The 19,705-nt window shown below is 36.7% G+C and overlaps 3 protein-coding genes across 6 annotated transcripts; 2 read left to right on the top strand and 1 right to left on the bottom strand.

The window, feature by feature from the left end:
• Positions 1–1,817: 1,817 nt before the first annotated feature.
• On the top strand, positions 1,818–15,783 carry Mulk (acylglycerol kinase-like protein Mulk). Of its 4 annotated transcripts, none has more exons than XM_022798033.2 (9): positions 1,818–2,120; positions 10,569–10,688; positions 10,932–11,127; positions 11,436–11,687; positions 12,144–12,373; positions 12,885–13,129; positions 13,674–13,842; positions 14,205–14,289; positions 14,656–15,783. In XM_022798033.2, exons 1-9 carry the CDS (start codon positions 2,005–2,007, stop codon positions 14,818–14,820), a joined length of 1,578 nt encoding a protein of 525 aa, XP_022653768.1. In that variant the 5' UTR covers positions 1,818–2,004; the 3' UTR covers positions 14,821–15,783. The 4 variants fall into 4 exon arrangements, with proteins under 4 accessions (XP_022653768.1, XP_022653777.1, XP_022653786.1 ...); XM_022798042.2 differs by having other exon boundaries at positions 10,559–10,688; XM_022798051.2 differs by lacking the exon at positions 1,818–2,120 and adding an exon at positions 7,522–7,662.
• Positions 4,570–7,993, top strand: LOC111247313 (enoyl-CoA delta isomerase 2-like). Its single transcript, XM_022798072.2, has 3 exons — positions 4,570–5,331; positions 6,126–6,315; positions 6,885–7,993. Exons 1-3 carry the CDS (start codon positions 5,119–5,121, stop codon positions 7,661–7,663), a joined length of 1,182 nt encoding a protein of 393 aa, XP_022653807.1. The 5' UTR covers positions 4,570–5,118; the 3' UTR covers positions 7,664–7,993.
• A 98-nt stretch (positions 15,784–15,881) lies between the features above and the next one.
• Positions 15,882–17,231, bottom strand: ubl (Ubiquitin-like protein 5). Its single transcript, XM_086979738.1, has 2 exons — positions 17,027–17,231; positions 15,882–16,239 (listed from the first exon to the last, which is right to left on the bottom strand). Exons 1-2 carry the CDS (start codon positions 17,080–17,082, stop codon positions 16,074–16,076), a joined length of 222 nt encoding a protein of 73 aa, XP_086835864.1. The 5' UTR covers positions 17,083–17,231; the 3' UTR covers positions 15,882–16,073.
• Positions 17,232–19,705: the final 2,474 nt, after the last annotated feature.

Raw genomic sequence — 19,705 nt, 5'->3', positions numbered from 1 at the left:
AAAACTTGAGTTTCTCATTGAAAACTTAGCCTTTCAATTCAATCTGACAGCTAAATCAGTGCATCAATAAAAAAAAACCTTCTAAGAAGTCGATATTATTTCTTTTTTTATCGCCCGGAAATCTGTAACTCTTATACTGTCATGGAGACAAAAAGTAACAAGGCCCTGCATTTTTAGAAGAATTACATCTATATTTATTCAATGTTAGGCAACCGTTTGTTACTATAACGTATTTACGACTCAATGATGATATTACTTTACCGCCCAGAAACGGTAAGAATATTGGCGCCATCGTTCTTGTTTTTTGTAGTTATTTCTTGTAGTTTAGTTTTTTGCTAATTATTTTTCGTTCCGTACTCGGAGCTAGCCATTTGAAGAAATACCCAACACCCAGTGAACGTCAAACGGAAAAAAAAGTTGTTTCCTCTCAACTTTTAGGCAAATTTACCTAATAAGTTCAATTGTTCTCAATTTAAGGTCTGTTATGTAAGCGGTATGGTTTGTAAAGTCATTTTGAAAACTAGTTATGTTTATAATTCTAAAATTATTTTGAAATAACTCTACATATCGAAGAAATAACTATGGTGTATGCCAGCCGTACAATCGCTTATATTATAAGTGGGATAGGACAAGGCTTCTTTGAAAACGATCATATTTTCTGGCTCCTAACGAAATAATTCAAGTTGGAACCTGATTAACTTTCTAGTATCAATTATTTTGACAGTTAGAAAGAAGTGAAAGTGATCATGATACGTTCTCGTTAAAATTGTTCAGGATTTCATTATTTTCTTCTCTTAATGAAATTCAAGATTAACTATACTTTATCATATCCTTATGTTTTATGTTCCATAATCAAGGTATTACTTCAAATGGCTAGCTCCCTGCACGAAACGAAAAATAACATTATATAAAATACAATTAAAAGGTACGACTGATCGAAAGGGTTTTACTGCAAACATTGTTTGCACTATTTTCGCCTAAATTATAAATTAATCAAAAGCTGAGCAAAAGGGGGTAGAATAAAATAGCTTATATGCACATTTTTCTAGACATTGAGTTATAACGTTAAGTAACACCTATGTTGTCTGCGAGATTAGTTCTCAGATATATTTATGTGTCATGTATAATAATCCTTACTGATGAATGACAAGTAAAGCAGACGTTCGCTTACTCAAAAATAGTGCACAGTGTACGTAATTCAATATAGTCATTAAAACAAATTGTAACAGAGTAGAAAGTATGTGACGACCACCAATGATATACGTACTGTGAGATCTGGCATTTGTTAGCACCGACGTCCAGTAATAAAGATTTCTCTGTCAGGTAACCTTATAAGCTATTTGTACTGCTGGTAAAACTAGCTCTTCTTGCAATAAGTCTAAAATTAAATTTTTCATTATTTGCCCCCTTAACAAATGACTTGAAAATATTGAAAAAAACGTAAGTATTGTGTTTTAACATTGCCAAGCACAATATTTGCGATCGTTTTTATTATTATGCGACAACTAAAATTGTCTTTCCTTTTTGTAATGAAGCGACCGAAGCTTTACTCTAACCTCGAAGAATTTCAGCTACAAATATTTTGCTGTCTTAAATTTAACCTCCGTTTATATGCCGCGTGGAGGAACTGATTTGATTAGGCACCATTATGAATATTTTCGGGGGATCTTAGTTGTAGCTCGCATTTATGAGCATGGTAAGTAGAAATAATAAGTAGAAAATAGAAAGAAAAGTAGTAAGTGAAAATGGTCGATGCAAACTTTCAAAATCGCCGCGCTGACAAAATGTGAGCCCCGCTTAATGTTGACAAACACGCGCGCGTTACGTATGGAAATCGAAGGTTGAAAGCCATCGAACAAATGCCGCATCAGAACTACCTCTATCAGAACTTGTTCGTATAGTTAGCAGAGTGTCTACAGTACCAATTGTGGTGTTTAGTGATTATCGAAAAAGGATAATTGTGTAGACTGCTGCGGTGTGTTGCTTTTGAACATCGCAGTCGCGATGTCGCAGTGGAGAATAGTGCGATTCACAAAATGGGTTCCCAGACACCCGAAGAAAAGCATTGTCTTTGGAGGCCTTGCCCTATACGGCGTCAACTATGGCATCGAGAATCGAAGGTGGGTCGAAATTAGTTATCTGACGTGTAATGAGCCGTATTATTGATTAGCGCTGTAACTGTAGGAGAGATAAGTGGCAATTTTATTAACGCATCATATGTAATGTATGTTTTTTTATCTTCATCCACCTATTTATTTCTATAGTCATTAAAAATAGCTTCGGCTTTATAATTGTAGACGTAGCTTACTATTACTACTATAGGTAATTGATGTCTAAACAAAAATTAAAGTAATTCAAATTCTTTAAAGTTTTAGTATTCCTGATTTTGCCATTATGTATCTCTGTACAGTATTTTTGATCAACTATTGTTTTTAGATGGAATATTTGAAGCCTATTCTTCAGAGATTCTTTAAGAGGTGTACATAAATATGTCATTGAATCAAAGTAACGTGCATAAACGTTTTATTCTCGCGGTTAAGCTCCGCAGAAAATCTGCATACAGAGATTTTCAATACATGTAAACTTTACGTATCTTTATCCATCCCTCTATAATGATGTAGAAATTTAAGACGTGCAAAAAATTTTTATAATTGGCAGCTTTGATAATAGCGAAACAACTATATTGTTTCTGAACTACGACTCAGCGGGTACAAATTGTTCGTCTGCTTTTATTAGAAAAGAGATGAGCTAATTTTTATTTAATTTTATTTTTCTGTGAGTGGACATGAAATATTAATGATCGTAACGGAAATATAGTTCTTGTTGGTTGTGATTTTTTAATATAAATGGATGTAGTACTTCGAAGACATAGAACTAGAGTACTGCTATATATTATATTACTTATCCTTTATAGACTTCATATTTTGAAATGATTTTTTAATGTTACTCTGTTTCTTTTGACCTGAAACTGACGGGTAATATTATTTAATTGTACATCATAATCGTGTAAATATTATTATATTGAATACATCCATCGACTCTTCTTAATTTAATATCAATTAATATTTGTTTTATGAAAAATAGAAAAAAATGCTTGACTCTCAAAGAAGAATCGAACATTGCTTATGATTAGTTTTGAATTAGGTAAACGATGGGATTTCTTTGAACGTAGCGTATTAACAAGTAGATTTAGTATTAATTTATTATGTGAAAATATCAGGGTAAAGACAATAACTAGAAAGATATATGCTAATACTGATGTCTCTTTCGACCTGAAAAAGAAACTTACATTCCGACAATAGGTCATCTGTGTCAATAAAGAATGACTAACGAATATGTTCTGAGACTTGCAACTAAAAGTTTACATGACTCGCTGTTCTTGTAGAAAAGCTACGATGAATTGCGGCCCAATTAAATTACAATGAAGGGTCGCACTTTTTCGTATTAACGTATAATTTAGTAGAAATAAGCGCATCGAGTATAGGTCGACCTGAACCTTAGAGTCGCTTAACAGCAAAGCCTGAAGACTCTGTAGAACACAGTGAGTGTAGACTTATTTTTTTCATACTTTTTGTGAGTTCCTTTTTTCATATCATTTTCAAGTACACCTTCTCTATGAGACCTTTATGCAATGATTTTCCATAAAAAAGGCGATGCTGATCTATTACTCTTTGCATAAAACTAACACTAACCTATTTAAGGATTTTATCAATAGCGTAACCTATGTTCAGTTTGCACTTCCGGAGTTCTTTGAGTATACCCATTACTGGCCAGGATTAATTTTGTTTGTTGATAGAAGTTTAATTATCAACTGAGTCATAGGGAATTATAGGGAAATATTATGCGTACGTATTTCAATACCTGTTGAATCATAACTTACGACAGCGAGCCTATTTTGCTAAATAAAATTCACGTATTATATTAAATGTATGAAGTGTGCTTTTTGTCTTTTATTGAATAGCGTTTGTAAAAAGAAAGGCAGCTGATACTGTTTATTTTGATCCGGATGTGGATTCTTGCCCCCTTTTCTTTATTAGATTGACTTAAGCTTAGCGTCGGGTTATTATTGTCTTGACGTGTGGATATTGTTTTTGACATTAGATTTTGCATTTTTATGATACGTCGAATAAATCCTCTAAGTCATGCGTTCCCCATTGTTTAGGTTCGCCTGCATGTCAGCTTACAACAACGTTAATATTCTAGTGTATGTGTAAATAATTAAGTGTAATATATACTGTTGATTGTATAATACATGTAATTGGTGATCTGGAAACTATTATGTTCAGTAAAAGCTCCAAACGTCAGCCTTGATAATCTATAGAAATGGTGATTTCCAACTAGCAAAAACTACCTTAAATGCACGTATTCCAGCAATTATTTCGCAACAAAAAATAGATATAGTAGTACCATAAGAATTCCTAAAGATATCATTAATTAATCGCATTTGTTGCTCTTTTTAGAGGCCTTTACAATTTGATTTATTTACCTTACCCTTTCCCTATTTGTAACGCGAATTCCCCCTCTATAGCAGACTACACGCAGGTAGCTTCCGCAAACAGTATTGTCCATGTATTTCCGTCTATGGTTTACCTCAAGCAGAGGTGTCTGTGTTGCTGTTTGAGTACAACGGTTTGCCCCCTCTTTCTCTTGATAAGAAGACGTTTTCGTGAGCAATCGGGGAGAAGCGCAGAGAGACGGCGCCTTACCTTTTGTGTCATAACAGAAAAGCTAACTGCCCCTTTGCTGCAGCGCGGTCGTTCTATAATAGTGGTTCAGCAGTAACAAGAGAGTAATCGTAGTAGCAGGCAGTCTATTCTAATGGTTACTTCTTGTACTGTAGCCAAGGTCATTCTCGTGGCCAGTTGACGACAGTCGCCGCTGTCGGCTGATTCGAGAAGCCCAAACGTGTGGTACCTGTCGTTTTTTTGTACGAATTGAACCTATTACTTTTGGGGAGCTAAAAGCCGTATTCACGACAGAAATAGCCAGTTGGAGTTGTCTTTATTTTACTTTTTACTGTCGGCGTTGTGCGTAAAGCGGCTGACATTTTATGCCAGTCACCCAGAGTGCCGCGAGAGGAAAACATCAGTGACGACATTTAGATTTGGGAAGTGCAGAATGCTCCTATCAAGGGCCACGCTTAGCGTAACCAGTGGAGCTGATCGACGACTGCAAGTCGCGTTGAACCTAGTAAAACTTTTGCTACCACCAAACTCTGTGCGAACTTACGCAGTATCCGCGAAGCTTGAAAAAGCTGCGGCTCGTCTGAAGACTCTCAGAGAGGAGCCTGATAATGACGTGAAACTCAAGATCTACGCATTATTTAAGCAGGTTAGTTTATAAATAGGGTAATGAATTATCGAAGCTATAAAGATCGTCACTAACGTCGTTTTCTTAACAATACCATGCGATATGTTGATACGCATTTTTCTAAACATAATGAACCCAAAATGTCCATCTACACCCTCAGACCATTAACACATGTGAAGAGACTAGCTTAACCTCTGTCCTAAATAACTGACCGACGACAACTATATATATATATATATATATATATATATATATATATATATATATATATATATATATTTCTTCCTTTATAGTTTCAGTCTTACGATTTCGCGAAGAAACGAAACACCCATACGCTGACATAGTTCTGTATCATTTTATTATCTTACATCCCACTGCCATGTTTTATTTTTACATGAGCTCAAGAGGTTTGATTATAATTGTAAAAGTGGCTCGCAGATCTCGTTAGTAGATCTACCGATGCGGGTCTGTTTCGACATGTTTGGATGATGATACGTTAATTTCACCTTAAAAACTGTCGTCTTTTTCCTCATTATAGGTGTAGGTCAAATAGCAGGTTTCAAATCGTTGTGGCGTAATTAATATGCAAAGTTTGATATTGATTTGAAAAAAAAGATATCTACTGTTACATTTTCGCCTTCCAAGATACAAATTGTTATGCATTTTGGCCGTCCAATTAGATTAAATGAAAACTGTTTAGGCGAAGTGTACGCGTATGTTTATCAAAGGCTGCAACTACACTAGGGATCTAATATTCTAACATACATCGCATAGCCACGTATACTGTTTATTAACTTATTCATTTTATGTTGAAGGCGACTATAGGTGATGTGAACGTGCCAAAGCCGGGAGCTTTTGATTTTGTTGGCAAAGCAAAGTGGGCGGCGTGGAAAGAAATAGAGGGCACTGCGAAGGAACAGGCTGAATCACAGTATATAGACTTAGTGGACCAGTTGCTAAACGAACAAAAGTCTAGTGAACAAGTTCAGACAATGGATTCCGGCTGTGAGTTTTATCAACTTTCGATTTAGATGCTTTACAAAGCTACTTATCACGCATTTGTATGTACATTTTCACTAGCTATGCCAGTGTCTACGAATGTACGCCCAGCATACTGCGTAAGTGGTATAGCTGCACTCGACTTGGGATGTGCAAATGGCATTATTGCTAAAGAACTCTCAAGTGTTTGTTGCTGCTCCATTGCAGGTCCATTGTCGGCATATAGAAAAACGCCTTAAAACATTTGGCTAGAGCTTTTTGATAGTGTAATGCTCATGACCGTTTGTACCACCAATGTTTGAAGCGATACTTGGATGCATCACTGAAGCCGAGCACCAGGCTTAAGCTACAAAGTAACATAAAATTGACGCTATTTTGAGGATAACTATATCTACTACTGTGCACATGATCGATCCCTACAACTATCAAAGAGCTCTGTTTCGGATGTAATTAGTCGCTTAAGTCAATTAGGTATTTATCCAGTTTTTTTACAGTTCGAAGGCAAATTATACATTTAGAAAAAAAACATAAAAACAGAGGTCGATAAATAACCCTATATTTTTCTCTCTTTCCAGGCGAAGGTCTCGTCATTACTAAGCAGAATGGAGTTTTTACGGTTCGTCTCAATCGACCCAGTAAAAAGAATTCGCTTTCCTTCGAAATGTATAAAGAGATCACGAGGTTACTCAAAGAGACAGCCAATGACTCGTCTGTAAACTATTTTGTGTTGACTGGTACAGCTGATTACTTCTCAAGTGGAAATGATCTCGGAAATTTTTCTGAGAAACTTAAAACGGGCGCTGATCTTGTGGTTATGGCAAAGGAATCAGCTGACCTCGTAAAGGACTATATCGGAGCTTTTATTGATTTTCCTAAGCCTATGGTAGCCCTTGTGAACGGCCCCTCGATCGGGGTATCTTGTACCGTTCTTGGACTGTTTGATTTGGTCTATGCGTCAGATGTAGCCACGTTCCAAACCCCGTTCTCGAAATTGGGTCTCAGTCCTGAGGGCTGTTCTTCTGTCACCTTCCCGCGTATTCTGGGCGGTCCCTTAGCCGCCGAAGTACTGTTGATGAATCGTATTCTGTCCGCCGCAGAGGCTAAGGCCGCTGGCTTCGTTACAGACGTATTTCCGGCGGCGATATTTGAGGCTGAGTGCGCTAAGCGTATTGAGTACTTAAGAAAGCAGCCTCCCAAATCACTTATGTACTCAAAAATGCTCATACGAAATCCCATCAAAGCTGAGTTGCACAAGGCAAACGCTGATGAATGCCGTCGTCTCGAGGAGCGTTTCCTTTCCGATGAAGCGATAAAAGCAGTTACAGCATTTTTCAAGTCAAAAAACAAACTTTAGTAAGTGCGAGAATTTTCCTAGCACAGAAGAGTAGTACACTTGTTTGCAAATATCGGCGCGGTATTTTATTACTAACAATTCTAGGTCTACGAAAGAGAGACACGCATTTTGTATTTGGCGTGTACAATTTTACTAATTCATCCGTTCGGTACACATTATGTAAGAAGTATACTAACCTATATATGAAACGACTAGGCTTTGCTAGCCGCTTTTGAGTGCGGTTTTAGACATGGAAGGGACTAACTTTTATCATTTTTACTCTGTACACAGGTGCATTATAATGTCAATACTAGTTATAAGCACAATAAATGATCTACTTTAAGCTTTAAACTCCTCTTGTTGTTGCAATTTTCACTTATTTTTTTTTGTTCTTTTTTAGATAACTAACCGCAGACGTGAGAATGTATGCCTCCTTTAATTTTGTTTGCAGAATCTTCAAAAATGAAACCGATGTTACGAATACGTAAAAATTAGCAGTAAACTCATAGTTCATACGGGAGGCAACACCAATAACGATATTTCTCTTTAGCAATGATGATTTTTCTTCCCTCAAATCTATACTTTATTTCTTTATGATGCATGCACTGAAAACAGGTATACGGTAAGTCAAACTTTTGTTGTTGTATTGTAAAGTGGATTGTATGCCCATTGTTACCACAGGTGGCGTGCGTATAACTCTGTCATCAATTAGATGTGTATGGCGTTTTATTGTAATCACGTTACTAGTAGCATGCACTATATATAATAGGCTTAGCCATTTGAATCCAATGCTGACAGCGCTTTTATTGAGTTAGTATGGACCATCCATGGAACACCTGTTTGTGAATAATTTTGTATTGCGAATAGAAGGTCCCTTTAAGACTACTGGTACACCAATGTACTGTTAAGGAAAATGATCCCTACTATCAGTGTGTAATTTTTGTTTTGATCAAAGGCTTTAAAGTGATTAATTTTAGTTGCATTTCAAGATCTTTCGTTTGCTGATACTCCAATGTTATTAACTGAAGCACATCGTTTTAGACATTTCGTATTCATTTTTGAACGAGGTAAAAAAAATATTGAAACATCTTAGGATAGGGATACACAGAAAGAACCTATAGTGTGCTACTTACAAGTGGCAAACGGTTTTTAGATATAGCATTGTTGAGGAAAATAACACACTTCTTCGTCAGGGATCGTACTGAGCCACTCTTATAGAAGATTAATTGTAAAGCATGCATCTTTAAGCTATTGAGTTCTCGCCTTGCGCAGAAAAAATGCCCTGGATTATTTTCGCAGCTTGGAAAATATGCGAACTAAAGCAGATATCGAAAATGCTGTCTTTTCAACCGTCGATGATGTATTCGTTGTTGAATTCAAACTCATAGTAAAGCCTTGCGATCTGGACAAAGCGAAGACAACAATACAAAGGACAAACCTGTCAAAACTTGACTACCAACAAATTAACTGAACAAAAAAAAAACGAAAGATTTGAAAGGCCTAACTAGTCTTACCTCTAACTTAGCCCAACAGTATCAACGCGTATGAAGCAAGATGATTCTACCATGTTATAAAATGAGTCTGGAACAAATCGCGTAATTGCTACGATGTAAGTTTGGACTTGCAGTAAGGACTGTGCAGGCTTTTGGACCTTCGTAAGATATGTAAAATAAAACTGGTTTAGTTTCTAGTTCTTTAATAAAAATAATAAATTTAATATAAGAATTGATATATGTTGTTGCTACTATTATTGTATTTATTTACTTATTTTTATTATTGTAATTTATAAACTATGATTTTTGTTTTTCTCTTAGAAACGTCCGTATAGCAAAATACTCGATATTATTATAGCTTCTAAGATTTATATTCTAGCCTTAATTATGTTGAAGTAAATTGTCGTATTTACTACAAAGTTTACCGAGAGCTCTTTGGTCTAGCGTGGTGAGAACGCCTTTATGAAAACATGATCTCAATTATTAAATTAGTCCTAATAAGCAAAGGAACCGTTAAAGTGCCTATACATTTTTTACCTGGATAAGTGCTTGTTCTCAACCCACTCTAGCCTTAGTTTAATCATCGTGTACTTAGTTAAACACTCAAACGTTGCATTATATTTTATGAACTAATGATTCTACACTTCAATAGCTTTATTTAATTTCAAGTTGCTTCTTTGCTCGTATGTAGTCGAAAAAGAACTAAAGGCAGTAGATAAACACGTTTCACCATAGTGATGGCCTACATACTTTGCAGTAAGGCATCATGGAAATCTCTCTAAGATTAAATGTCATGTTTTATGATTTCCTATTGGTTATAATAACTATTATGCTTATTATTTCATATAACTTGTAAAGCATGTAACCATAATTGAAACAATGTAAGGCCACTGATATGAGGAGTGTGCTTGATACCTTGCAGGCACATTTCTCTTATTAAGTCCTTTAGGAGCCCTCTTTAAATCATCAGGTTAATGAAGACGAAATTGACTATTTATACTGCTAGAGTTAGAAAAAATACGGTTCATTTGGTGTAGGGTTATAAAGTAATATAATCCTAATGCGATGGTTCACTGAGGCCACTTATGGTATTAAGTAATCGAATCTACAACAATTGTCCGCCAGAGATATCAGATTTAGAATATGTATATATAACGTATTTAACATGATGCCGTATTGCATCATTTATCATAAATAGTTGAATGAAATAATTGATTGAAACGCATACTTTGTAATGAGTTTTTGTGAACACTAAGTACAGAGGATTTCACGTTTTTGAACTGTCTAACAAATTTTCTTGATTGTTACTGGAAACAGATACGGTATGCGTTACCATTCCGTAGTTAAGGCGCTCGATAAATTCTTGAAAAATTTAAACGACCCTCACGCAAGTGATTAATTTTTTTTAGTACATTCTGATAAGTGATTTGCAGGGTGCGGCTGATGATGCGAGCCTATTGCCGGGAAGCACAAGACTTCGGTGAACAAATCTGTCCCCAAGGAGATACACCTCGTCACGTGACGGTCATTTTAAATCCGAAAACGAAGGGCAGGTTGGTTGTCATAATTATCTTGTAGCTATCCACCACCATTCTGAATTACTTTACAGAACAACATTTCGTGCAAATTTTGCAAGTTTTCGTTTACTATGTTAGAAATATGTTAGAAATTGAACCAGGATGATTGGTCTTTTGAACTATTCTTGCGCACTTTTTAGGTTTTTCCCTGCTAAATTTTTCCTGGGTGATATAATTACAAAATTTGTTATTAAAACGCGCCTAAATCGACTTTTTCAGTAAAAACCTGTACGAGAATTATGCGGCCCCACTTCTGTATCTATCTGGCATGAAAGTGTCTGTTTTTCGTACTGAACATGCAGGGCAGGCAAAGGATCTAATGAAGATCATGGATAACACCGACGCCGTCGTTGTAGCTGGGGGCGACGGAACACTTTCGGAGGCCGTCACTGGACTCTTGTCTAGGGAAGATCGGGTATAGCGATGACAAACAGTTGTGAATTATACAGTAGTAGTAAGAGCAACTTTCATCAGAAATTATTTCCTAAAAAGTGACACAACCATTTCATTAGGATGAATAAAACAGCGCATTCACTTAGCACCCCTTGACTTTATCAGAAAAGCAAGGCGTGCTTCTTAATTATATATAATATTCTATATAAGCTGCTACATAGAAACGGTCATGTTCAAGAGATGGAGGCTTTGGGTATCATTGCGCCTATGACCGCAGATATGTCGGCAATGAATTAAATGTAACTTATTTTACACCGTTCTTGATTACAGCTGGAGGCATCGGAGCGATTCCCAATGGGTTTTGTACCTACGGGAAAAACCAATACGCTGGTGCGAAGGCTATTCTACCGAGACGGTATGAGAGAGCAGCAGCTAGCCGCTGAAGCGGCCATGGCCGTTATTCGTGGTGTAAAAGCCAGAATTTCTGCGTACAAGGTTGAATTCCACAACCAAAAACTATGGGCTAGTAAAGACGATCTGTATGAAAAGAAACTGATGCAACTAAGCCAAAAGGATTATGAAGTGAGTGTTGAGAAGGCAGAGCCACCTGCGCCACTTGCGACTTCGTCTGTTTTTCATTTATGTCTATTTCGGCATCTACTAATTCTAGTCTATTACTTCTTGTTTGTATTAGACGACATTTCCATAGCCACTTCAGAGTTTGATAGCTATGCTAAGCTGAGCTTTCTCCAAGCAGTAGCTTTACATACATGTACATTACACATTAGAAAGGTCAAAATCCGGATCGTGACTTCCGAAATAAATATTTGCTGAATTCAATGCATTCGAGGTTGAGTACTTGATGATTATAGGAAATATAATTGAATAAAGCGGAAGTTTAAATTTTAGAGAAATGGGTATTATGTTCAGGGATTCCTAACTTTTGCATTGAGCATTTAAATCAATCCAACTATTAGTATCCAACGGAGTTTTAATAGCTTACAACGATTCTCGTGCTTTTTAATGTTATTTTTCCAGGACGATGGGATCGTTAGTAAAGTAGATTCTAAATCCAATAACTTTCCTGACCAGTCAATGAAGGAAATCAGTAACATTACACAGGCGCCATCTGAGATTAACCAAAAAATTATTGAGGTCAAACAGGAAGCAGCTGAGAAGCAGCCAAACTTTAAACAAGTTGATCCCGTTTACGGGGTAGGAAAGATTGAATACGGTTTATTCCGCGATATAGACGCAAATATTGAACGGTAAGTTAAGTAAGTCCTATTCATACTACTCGACTGGAATTCAAGGTACGAACTTTACTGACTCATTTTTAAATTTACAATAAGGGCAAATTGAAAATATTTCTTATTTTGAACCTACCTGAGCAGTGTTGAATTAGTTTTTTAATACTATTTTTTATCGTATCACTATCATCTTATTCGATTAGGAATAGGGTTGCGATTGTTCGGTTAAATAATAAATAATTTTACTTATGTGCAGGATATGTATAAGGAATAATGCATTCAGAAAAGCCTTCCAGGCCTACACGACGTACGCATTTTCTCTTAAGTATTACAACGATCAGGAAAGCAGTAAGCGGTTCTAGAGACAGTCAAATTATATGGTGTCAACGGGCGGGTTGTTAACGAAAATCTATTTTTTTCGAAAAAAACGCAAAAATAGAAAATACCGAATGTTAACTGTTGTAACGCCCCGTTTTAACACGAACCTTATTATTTTGCATTCACATATGCAAATTCACATATGTTTCAGATACTGGTATTTCGGGCCGCTTCGCACCCGTGCAGCTTACTTCTTTCAGAGCCTGAGACGAAAAATAGCTTCCGAAGAAACCGAGATTCAGTTTAGTAATGCGTGTTCGGGCTGCAAACGCTGTGTGATGCGTGAGTTAAAAAAAGGCGAGATTAAAGCGGAAGAAGAGAAAGAAGAGGAAACCTTTTCTGGCGGAAGTAGATGGTGGAGTAGTTATGTCAAAAAGAACTTAAAGCCGAAAAAAGGTATGACTAGCGTAGAATAGATAAGAGATACATAATGGTGCGCAAGCCTTTCTGAAAAATACTATTCGATCTACTAGTCTGAATCACTCGGTCAAGTGACTCATAGTCTATCTCATGTCTTTGCTTTACGGTATACCGAGGCCACACATTGCTAATTTCAATTTATTGCACTTGAAATAAAAATGCTAACTTATAACTAGATTTTAAATCTAACTAGATAGCCCCGGTTGGATAGCCGGGTGTTGTGGGGCGTTTAGTTAGCAGAGATTTACGTGAATTCACTGTAAAGCATATCTTTTTATGTCGTTACATGGTTTTCCCGTGAAGCCGTTACTAAAAAACAACGCAAATTGCGACTTTAGGCACCAAAAACTCAATCACAAATTATCGAAACAACGCGTCACGATTCCTAGTGGCATAGCCTGACAAAAACGTTTAGTCCAAAAATTACAGGGTACCCAATGATGTCTGTTGCTGTAATAAATATATTACTGATAGCTGACAATCGTCTAATGCAAATAACAAGCGTCGGTTTCTCTTGCAGCTCCGGTAAACCCGCTTGAAAGATACAACTCAGTGGAAAACGAAAAATGCGGACAGATGTACGACACGTACATCTGCTATTCCAACCTCGAAATCGAACCTGTTAATGGTGCCCTTGTCGTACGAGCGTCACCAGCGAATCTGAGCACCTGCGCCGTAATGTTTGATGGGTACGTTGCAAACGAACGATAAAAGTCGTCGATATATTTTGTATAATATTAAGAATCGAATTATCTTTTACTTTCTTGGTTAAATTGAATGGGCACACATTACCTGATCTAGCATCCAAATTGTGTATAGTTTAGGAGGTTACTACCAATTGTCAGTTACATCACGGCCTATCAATAATATTTTTTAGAGATGCTTCTATTTTGTTCCAGTAGCTTTTTAGTTGTTGAATTATTTATTCAACTGCACTTGTACATGTCGTAGACCGTTGCAGTCTGTCACGATGGTTGTGTCGCAATATGACCGTCTGATTTATTACTATAATGTGAATATGAATAAACACATCGGTTGTTGACTTATTTAGTTTCAAGCGCCACAGTTCGTACGTAACGCCGTGCGTTACCGACCAGCTTCATGTTGGTGAAGTGCACTTCAACTTCCCACAAGAGGTATGTACTTGTCTTGACTGAAACCCCTGTTTCTATTGTTTTCTAGAGGTGCGATATGTACCTGAGCGCGCAAATAAAACATTTAAAGACGCGTAGTTTTTTCTAACACGCCGATACCGCCGTTAATATGCCTCGTACACGCTTTCAAAATTCTAATTATATATGTTCTACAAAGGGGGTAAAGGTTTGCAATGAGAAAAACTGACTGTCCTCGAAAGTCTGCGGACCTGGTGCAAAGCTTGCTTTGCACTAGGTCCGCAGACTTGTTGTGATTGAGATTTTAAATCTTATATACTTTTAAAAAAGTTATTTCGAACGTTACCTAGAAACTGTCGTAATTCACCTTTAATATTCTTCCCTTTTTAGGAGTTGAGCGGTTCTTCATACATTCCAACGCCAAAAGAAGACCGCAGTCCTGAGCTTCGACTAAAAGGCGCGAAAATCAACATCGATTCGAATGTATTCGCTCGACAACCCCTTAGCGTTACACTTTACCCACAGGCAATCAACGTATTTGTGGCAGCTAGATAATTTTAATAAAATTATAGAATTTTATAAATATAGACACACACACACATTTGGTTAAAAAAAAAATATTACAAAAGTTTTATATGGAGTTTCCAGTAGGATTTTCTTTAAAAAAACTAAGAAATTTTTTTTAAAAACAAAGAAATAAGATATGTTTAGTAGCACTTTACATCTGATGTTGTTGTATTTTTCTTAATTTCTGTATTTATTCTTCTTACCCCTTCTTGTAGATGATTTCAACGATGGGCAATAATGCAATACAGTCTCAACGAAAATATTTTCTGTTTTGAATTGACTGTAATATTCAATTTGAGGTTCTTTCATGTAGCGTCTTTCTGCCGATGTACAACAGGTCATCAATTTTTGGCATTAATGGAAACAATGGCGAAATGGAGTAGATCGTGTGTCCTGGCTTTAAACGTGAGTGGAGCAAAGATGTCGAGGGTATTTGATTTAGGTGTATGAAGAAGCTCGTTACTCAATAAAAAATACTATATATATATATATATATATATATACATATGTATATGTATATATATTAATAATAAGCAGATATATAAATGTAAAAGGCCACTTTTCAAAAGCTATTTATGGTTTATTGCGCTCATGCGCGTCCTTTAAACCGTATCGCTGCTAATGAAGTGTGGGCCAGGAATAATGTAGATTTATAAAGAACGGTGCCTAGGTTTTGGGATGATGTCATAGTGAAGCGTTGTTTGACAACAACATTGAAAACAACTGTTCAGTGTTAACATCAAATCATGTCGACTGCATCGACTGCAGTCGCCACGAGATGAACATGGAGAACGGTGCGCTCTCTGAGGAATTTTCTCGCTGGCTACGACTTTTCATTTTTGAAAAAATATGAAAATCACATGCATGTTCTTGACCTATATCGCCCTGCCACCCTTGCACCTCAAGGATCGGATCATATGTTGCGACCTTAAATAAAAATACCTAAAAGAATATACTATTTTATCTATGTAGATTCCTAAGTTATTAATAATAAGTTTCTAAGATCCTATGTAAAACCCTAGGCTATTTTTAGAATTAATGAAGAGCAGTGAAGAGCTATATACTGACGGCATTTATTCGTTCATTTACACAAGTAGAATAACATCAGCAATATAACTTATAGTAATTATTATATACAGGTCTAAACCAACACATGACAAGTGCAAAGTTTTGTTTCTGAACGGGTTAAATTCCTTAGTTTGCCTATTACGAATTTTTTGGCAAAATTAAAGTTTTGATTATTATTGATAGTATAGTTCCAGGTTCATACCATCGTGAATTTCGTAATCGGCGAGCGTAATGTTGTCTTTGAAGATTGTATACCACTTTTTTAGGACGATCTTGTCATATCGCGTGCCTGTCTGTGCTGCGATAAGTTTCTTCAGGTCTCCCACAGTATCATCTGGGCTAAAAGATTTTAGTTAAAGGGACATAGGTTTAGAATGTTTTATTCATGCCTATGTGTAAATTAATCATGACGCACAAGAGGGTGTAGTGTACCAGTAAGGTATAAATAGCGAAATGTCTCATGTGGGTTTATGTCATGTCCTCGTGTTTCTTTTTAAATTAATTTTTTACTACGGTTACACAAGACAACTATAAGATATTTTGAGAATTTAATGGCTTGATCTCTAAATAGCCCACCCAGAACGTCTTTTTAATTTATGAAAGGGAATATTATTCCCTGTAAACAAATTGAGGTGTCTCCGTAAATTGCATCGTACGGGACTTGTATTCTATGTGAACTTCTAAAATAGACTATAGACGCTTTACATTAAGTGCTTAGGCCATGAAATAATCAATATGTTTTGCTTAAAGATGTTTCGTTAAAATGAATTGCTAAATCCAGTTCAATCTCGAGTCGTGAATGGCAGCGAAAGCTCTACTTCAACAACTATATTGCAATTCGTAGGACAATAAATGAAGACAGAAAGCCTGGGTACGCAAGGAATTATATCAGTATTTATAATAAAAGTAATATAAGCGATGACGTGATGGAAGAAGAGCAAATATATTTATTACACATTTAAAAGGCGCACCTTTGACCTGAAAATTTGAAAGTCAAACTCTAAATACAGATTAATACGTCGCATATAGAAGTTAAACCCATTAGCTAAAGTTTCTTTCTTTAATATAAAGTTTCATTCTTGAGCTTTCGTCGATAACGATGACGTTTTCGTATTTAAATACTTACTTGCACTTAATGCGGACTTTTTTGCCCAGCCGATCGTTGCATGTAACCTCGATCATTTTTTTTAATGCACTTTGAATTTTAGTGAACAAATTCAAACAAGCATTAGCACTGCCGTTTGTCAAGTTTTGAGCAATGCACCTCTACTCCAACTTACGCAGCTAAGGAACAATATTCTGAAATGGTGTTGACAGCGTTAAATGCAGACCGGCTCGGCTGATTCTGTATGTAGTGACCCGCCAAATTTAAAACAAAGCTGTGCCTGCGTATTCCTTAGGTGTGCGTTGTGGGCAAGCACTATAGTATTACATAAAATAATATGTATTATGAACGAAGTCATTTTTTGTATTACATAATGTATTTTAGCCAATAAAATAAAATATGCTAGATGATATATGATTGAAAATTTTGTCAAATATTTGAATTCAAGCTTTCCAGCTATTTGGTAGGATTTGATTATATCAGTGATATCCTATTAACAACACAATACAAGGCACTTTTAAAAACACCGCACTAATGAAATCGTGCTTAAAAACTTCAGGTATTCAGGGATATAGTTTATGAAAACAAACTATTTCTTATAATAAAATAAGTGACCATTTTATTGCGCAACAAACATGGTTATAGTGATTCAATAAACGCCTTATTAATATTAATGTAGATCATTGCATTTCTGGTTCTAGAAAGTAACAACTATCCAAAGCGTCATTCTAAAAACGGAAATGTACATTGCTACAAACGATGATCACCACTAATGTTACATGAGTGCACATTCATATGTGCGTTTACTAGCTTTGACTGCGAAGTCCATATCTCGTATCATTTAGGTACCATATGGGTACTTGACGTGATGAACATGGCTTCAATTGTTAATGGGAGCTCAACAGTTATAGTCGTATGTTTTTTTGACAATACAAAACAAATTCATGCGTATTTAAATAGAGAAGCCTTAGAAACATATCATCTACCAAGTACCGTCTACCCACCAAAAAAGAACAACGGAGCCTTAAAGATGCTGCCCTTGGGATCTTTTTGATGTGACTGAAACGAAACTCTTTCGTCCTTCACTTTAACTTCGCTTACTTGAAGACTACTTCTGCATATTATGTCCAACGCAGATCTGTCAAGGGTGCATACGCGCCATAACGTAATCTCTCGCTTAAGTAAAGTTTTAGTTTCAGTAAGTAGTTCTCACATTCTGAACATCTTCCAAAATGGATTTGAACCAGTTGTAATGTTTACATCCTCCGTTTCGAAAACAACGACATAATTTAGAGAAGGCAGGGTACTCTGCGTATCTTCAGGGCCTATCATCGATATGGCCAGCAAGGTTTTCGAAGTTCAAATTTGAATCTTTCATAAGCTTTAGGGTGCTTTGGAATACCATGTACTAATAAATGAATCATGAAAGCATTTGGATTCCAGTAGCTAAGGACTAACCAAATGGAGCACAGAAGGGCAATCCAGTCGAAAAAACTGATCGACTGGTTTTTGCTCGCTTACCAGCCAGTCCATATCTTTCTATTACATACTTTTCGAGCTGAATGTTAGAGGCACGCCTTCGAGTTATACTGTACAACTGAAATATACTTTCAAGGACGTACCCAGCCTTTAAATTAAATTATTAATTATTTTATCTTTCTAAAATCTAAAATTAAATAAAAAAATCTAAAATTAAATAAAACAATAAAAGGCTAAAACAAAAGAAATTGCAATTAAAAGTTGGCATTTACAGTTTCGAAGCATTAATCAACCGCATTTTACTATAAATTACTTGTCGAAATGTTTGTCAAGCCTATTTGACCTTTAGACAATAAGTGCATAGATTAGCAGCCTACCCAGGCCAACTCACATTTAAAGATAGACGCTGTGGGTAGATAGCGCAAAAAATGCAGTTAACCCCTTGTTGTTTCCTCCTTGCTTTCCTCCTCGTTCATAACAGTCCGTTGCATGTCACGTACTTTGGGCGGGGGGGGGGGGGGTGCTTTACCCGAGGCCGGGAGACGGCTACTTAACAAACAAAAAGTTGCTTAACTTTTGCCAGCGGGTGAGTCGGTGTCAGTAGTCCATTTGCCATTTTAAGAGCGTTAGTCGCGATAGCGGCTATCATGAAGTTGACAAGCGAGCCAGTATAAGTGGTGGAGTACTGTGGGTGAAAAAAGGCCCGTTGAAAATCGCTCGGACGATGGGGAATAGCGAGGAACCGTTCCGGGATTCATTGCTGAGCGTCCTATGTAGCGCCTATTGCTCCCGATGCTTTGGCAAGCTTAAGGCCTGAGGCCTTGAGATTTAGAGTTCATGAGTGCCTTTACCACGCCGCGCAAGTCTGGGATCAACCAGGCGTGCGTGGCATCCGGTCTCTTCTGGCCGCTTAAATCCTGAAGAAGCCAGCTTGGTGTTCTGTCCGGACTGTCGTGTCGTTATTATGTGAGTGTATCTGTGTAATGTGTACGCTAGCTTAATGCTGCTCTTATTTTGGGTTCTTCTACACCGCTTGCCACGTCCCCGTTGCAGCTAGCCGTCACAGATGACAACATCACAGCGATGACGACAACAACAACAATAACAGCCGCGTTCGCACCAACCAAAACGACAATAACTACAGTAGAATGGTGACCTCAAAGGATGTTGCCAATCTGTTCCCGGCTCATCCAAGCCCATCCCTTGAGTACTCGTCGGTTT

This window comes from Varroa destructor, unplaced genomic scaffold (assembly GCF_002443255.2).
Source record: "Varroa destructor unplaced genomic scaffold, Vdes_3.0 BEIS01000001.1, whole genome shotgun sequence".
In the NCBI taxonomy this organism is placed as follows: domain Eukaryota; kingdom Metazoa; phylum Arthropoda; class Arachnida; order Mesostigmata; family Varroidae; genus Varroa; species Varroa destructor.
Note: the sequence above shows the minus strand (reverse complement) of the source record. Positions and strands in the feature narration are given on the sequence as shown.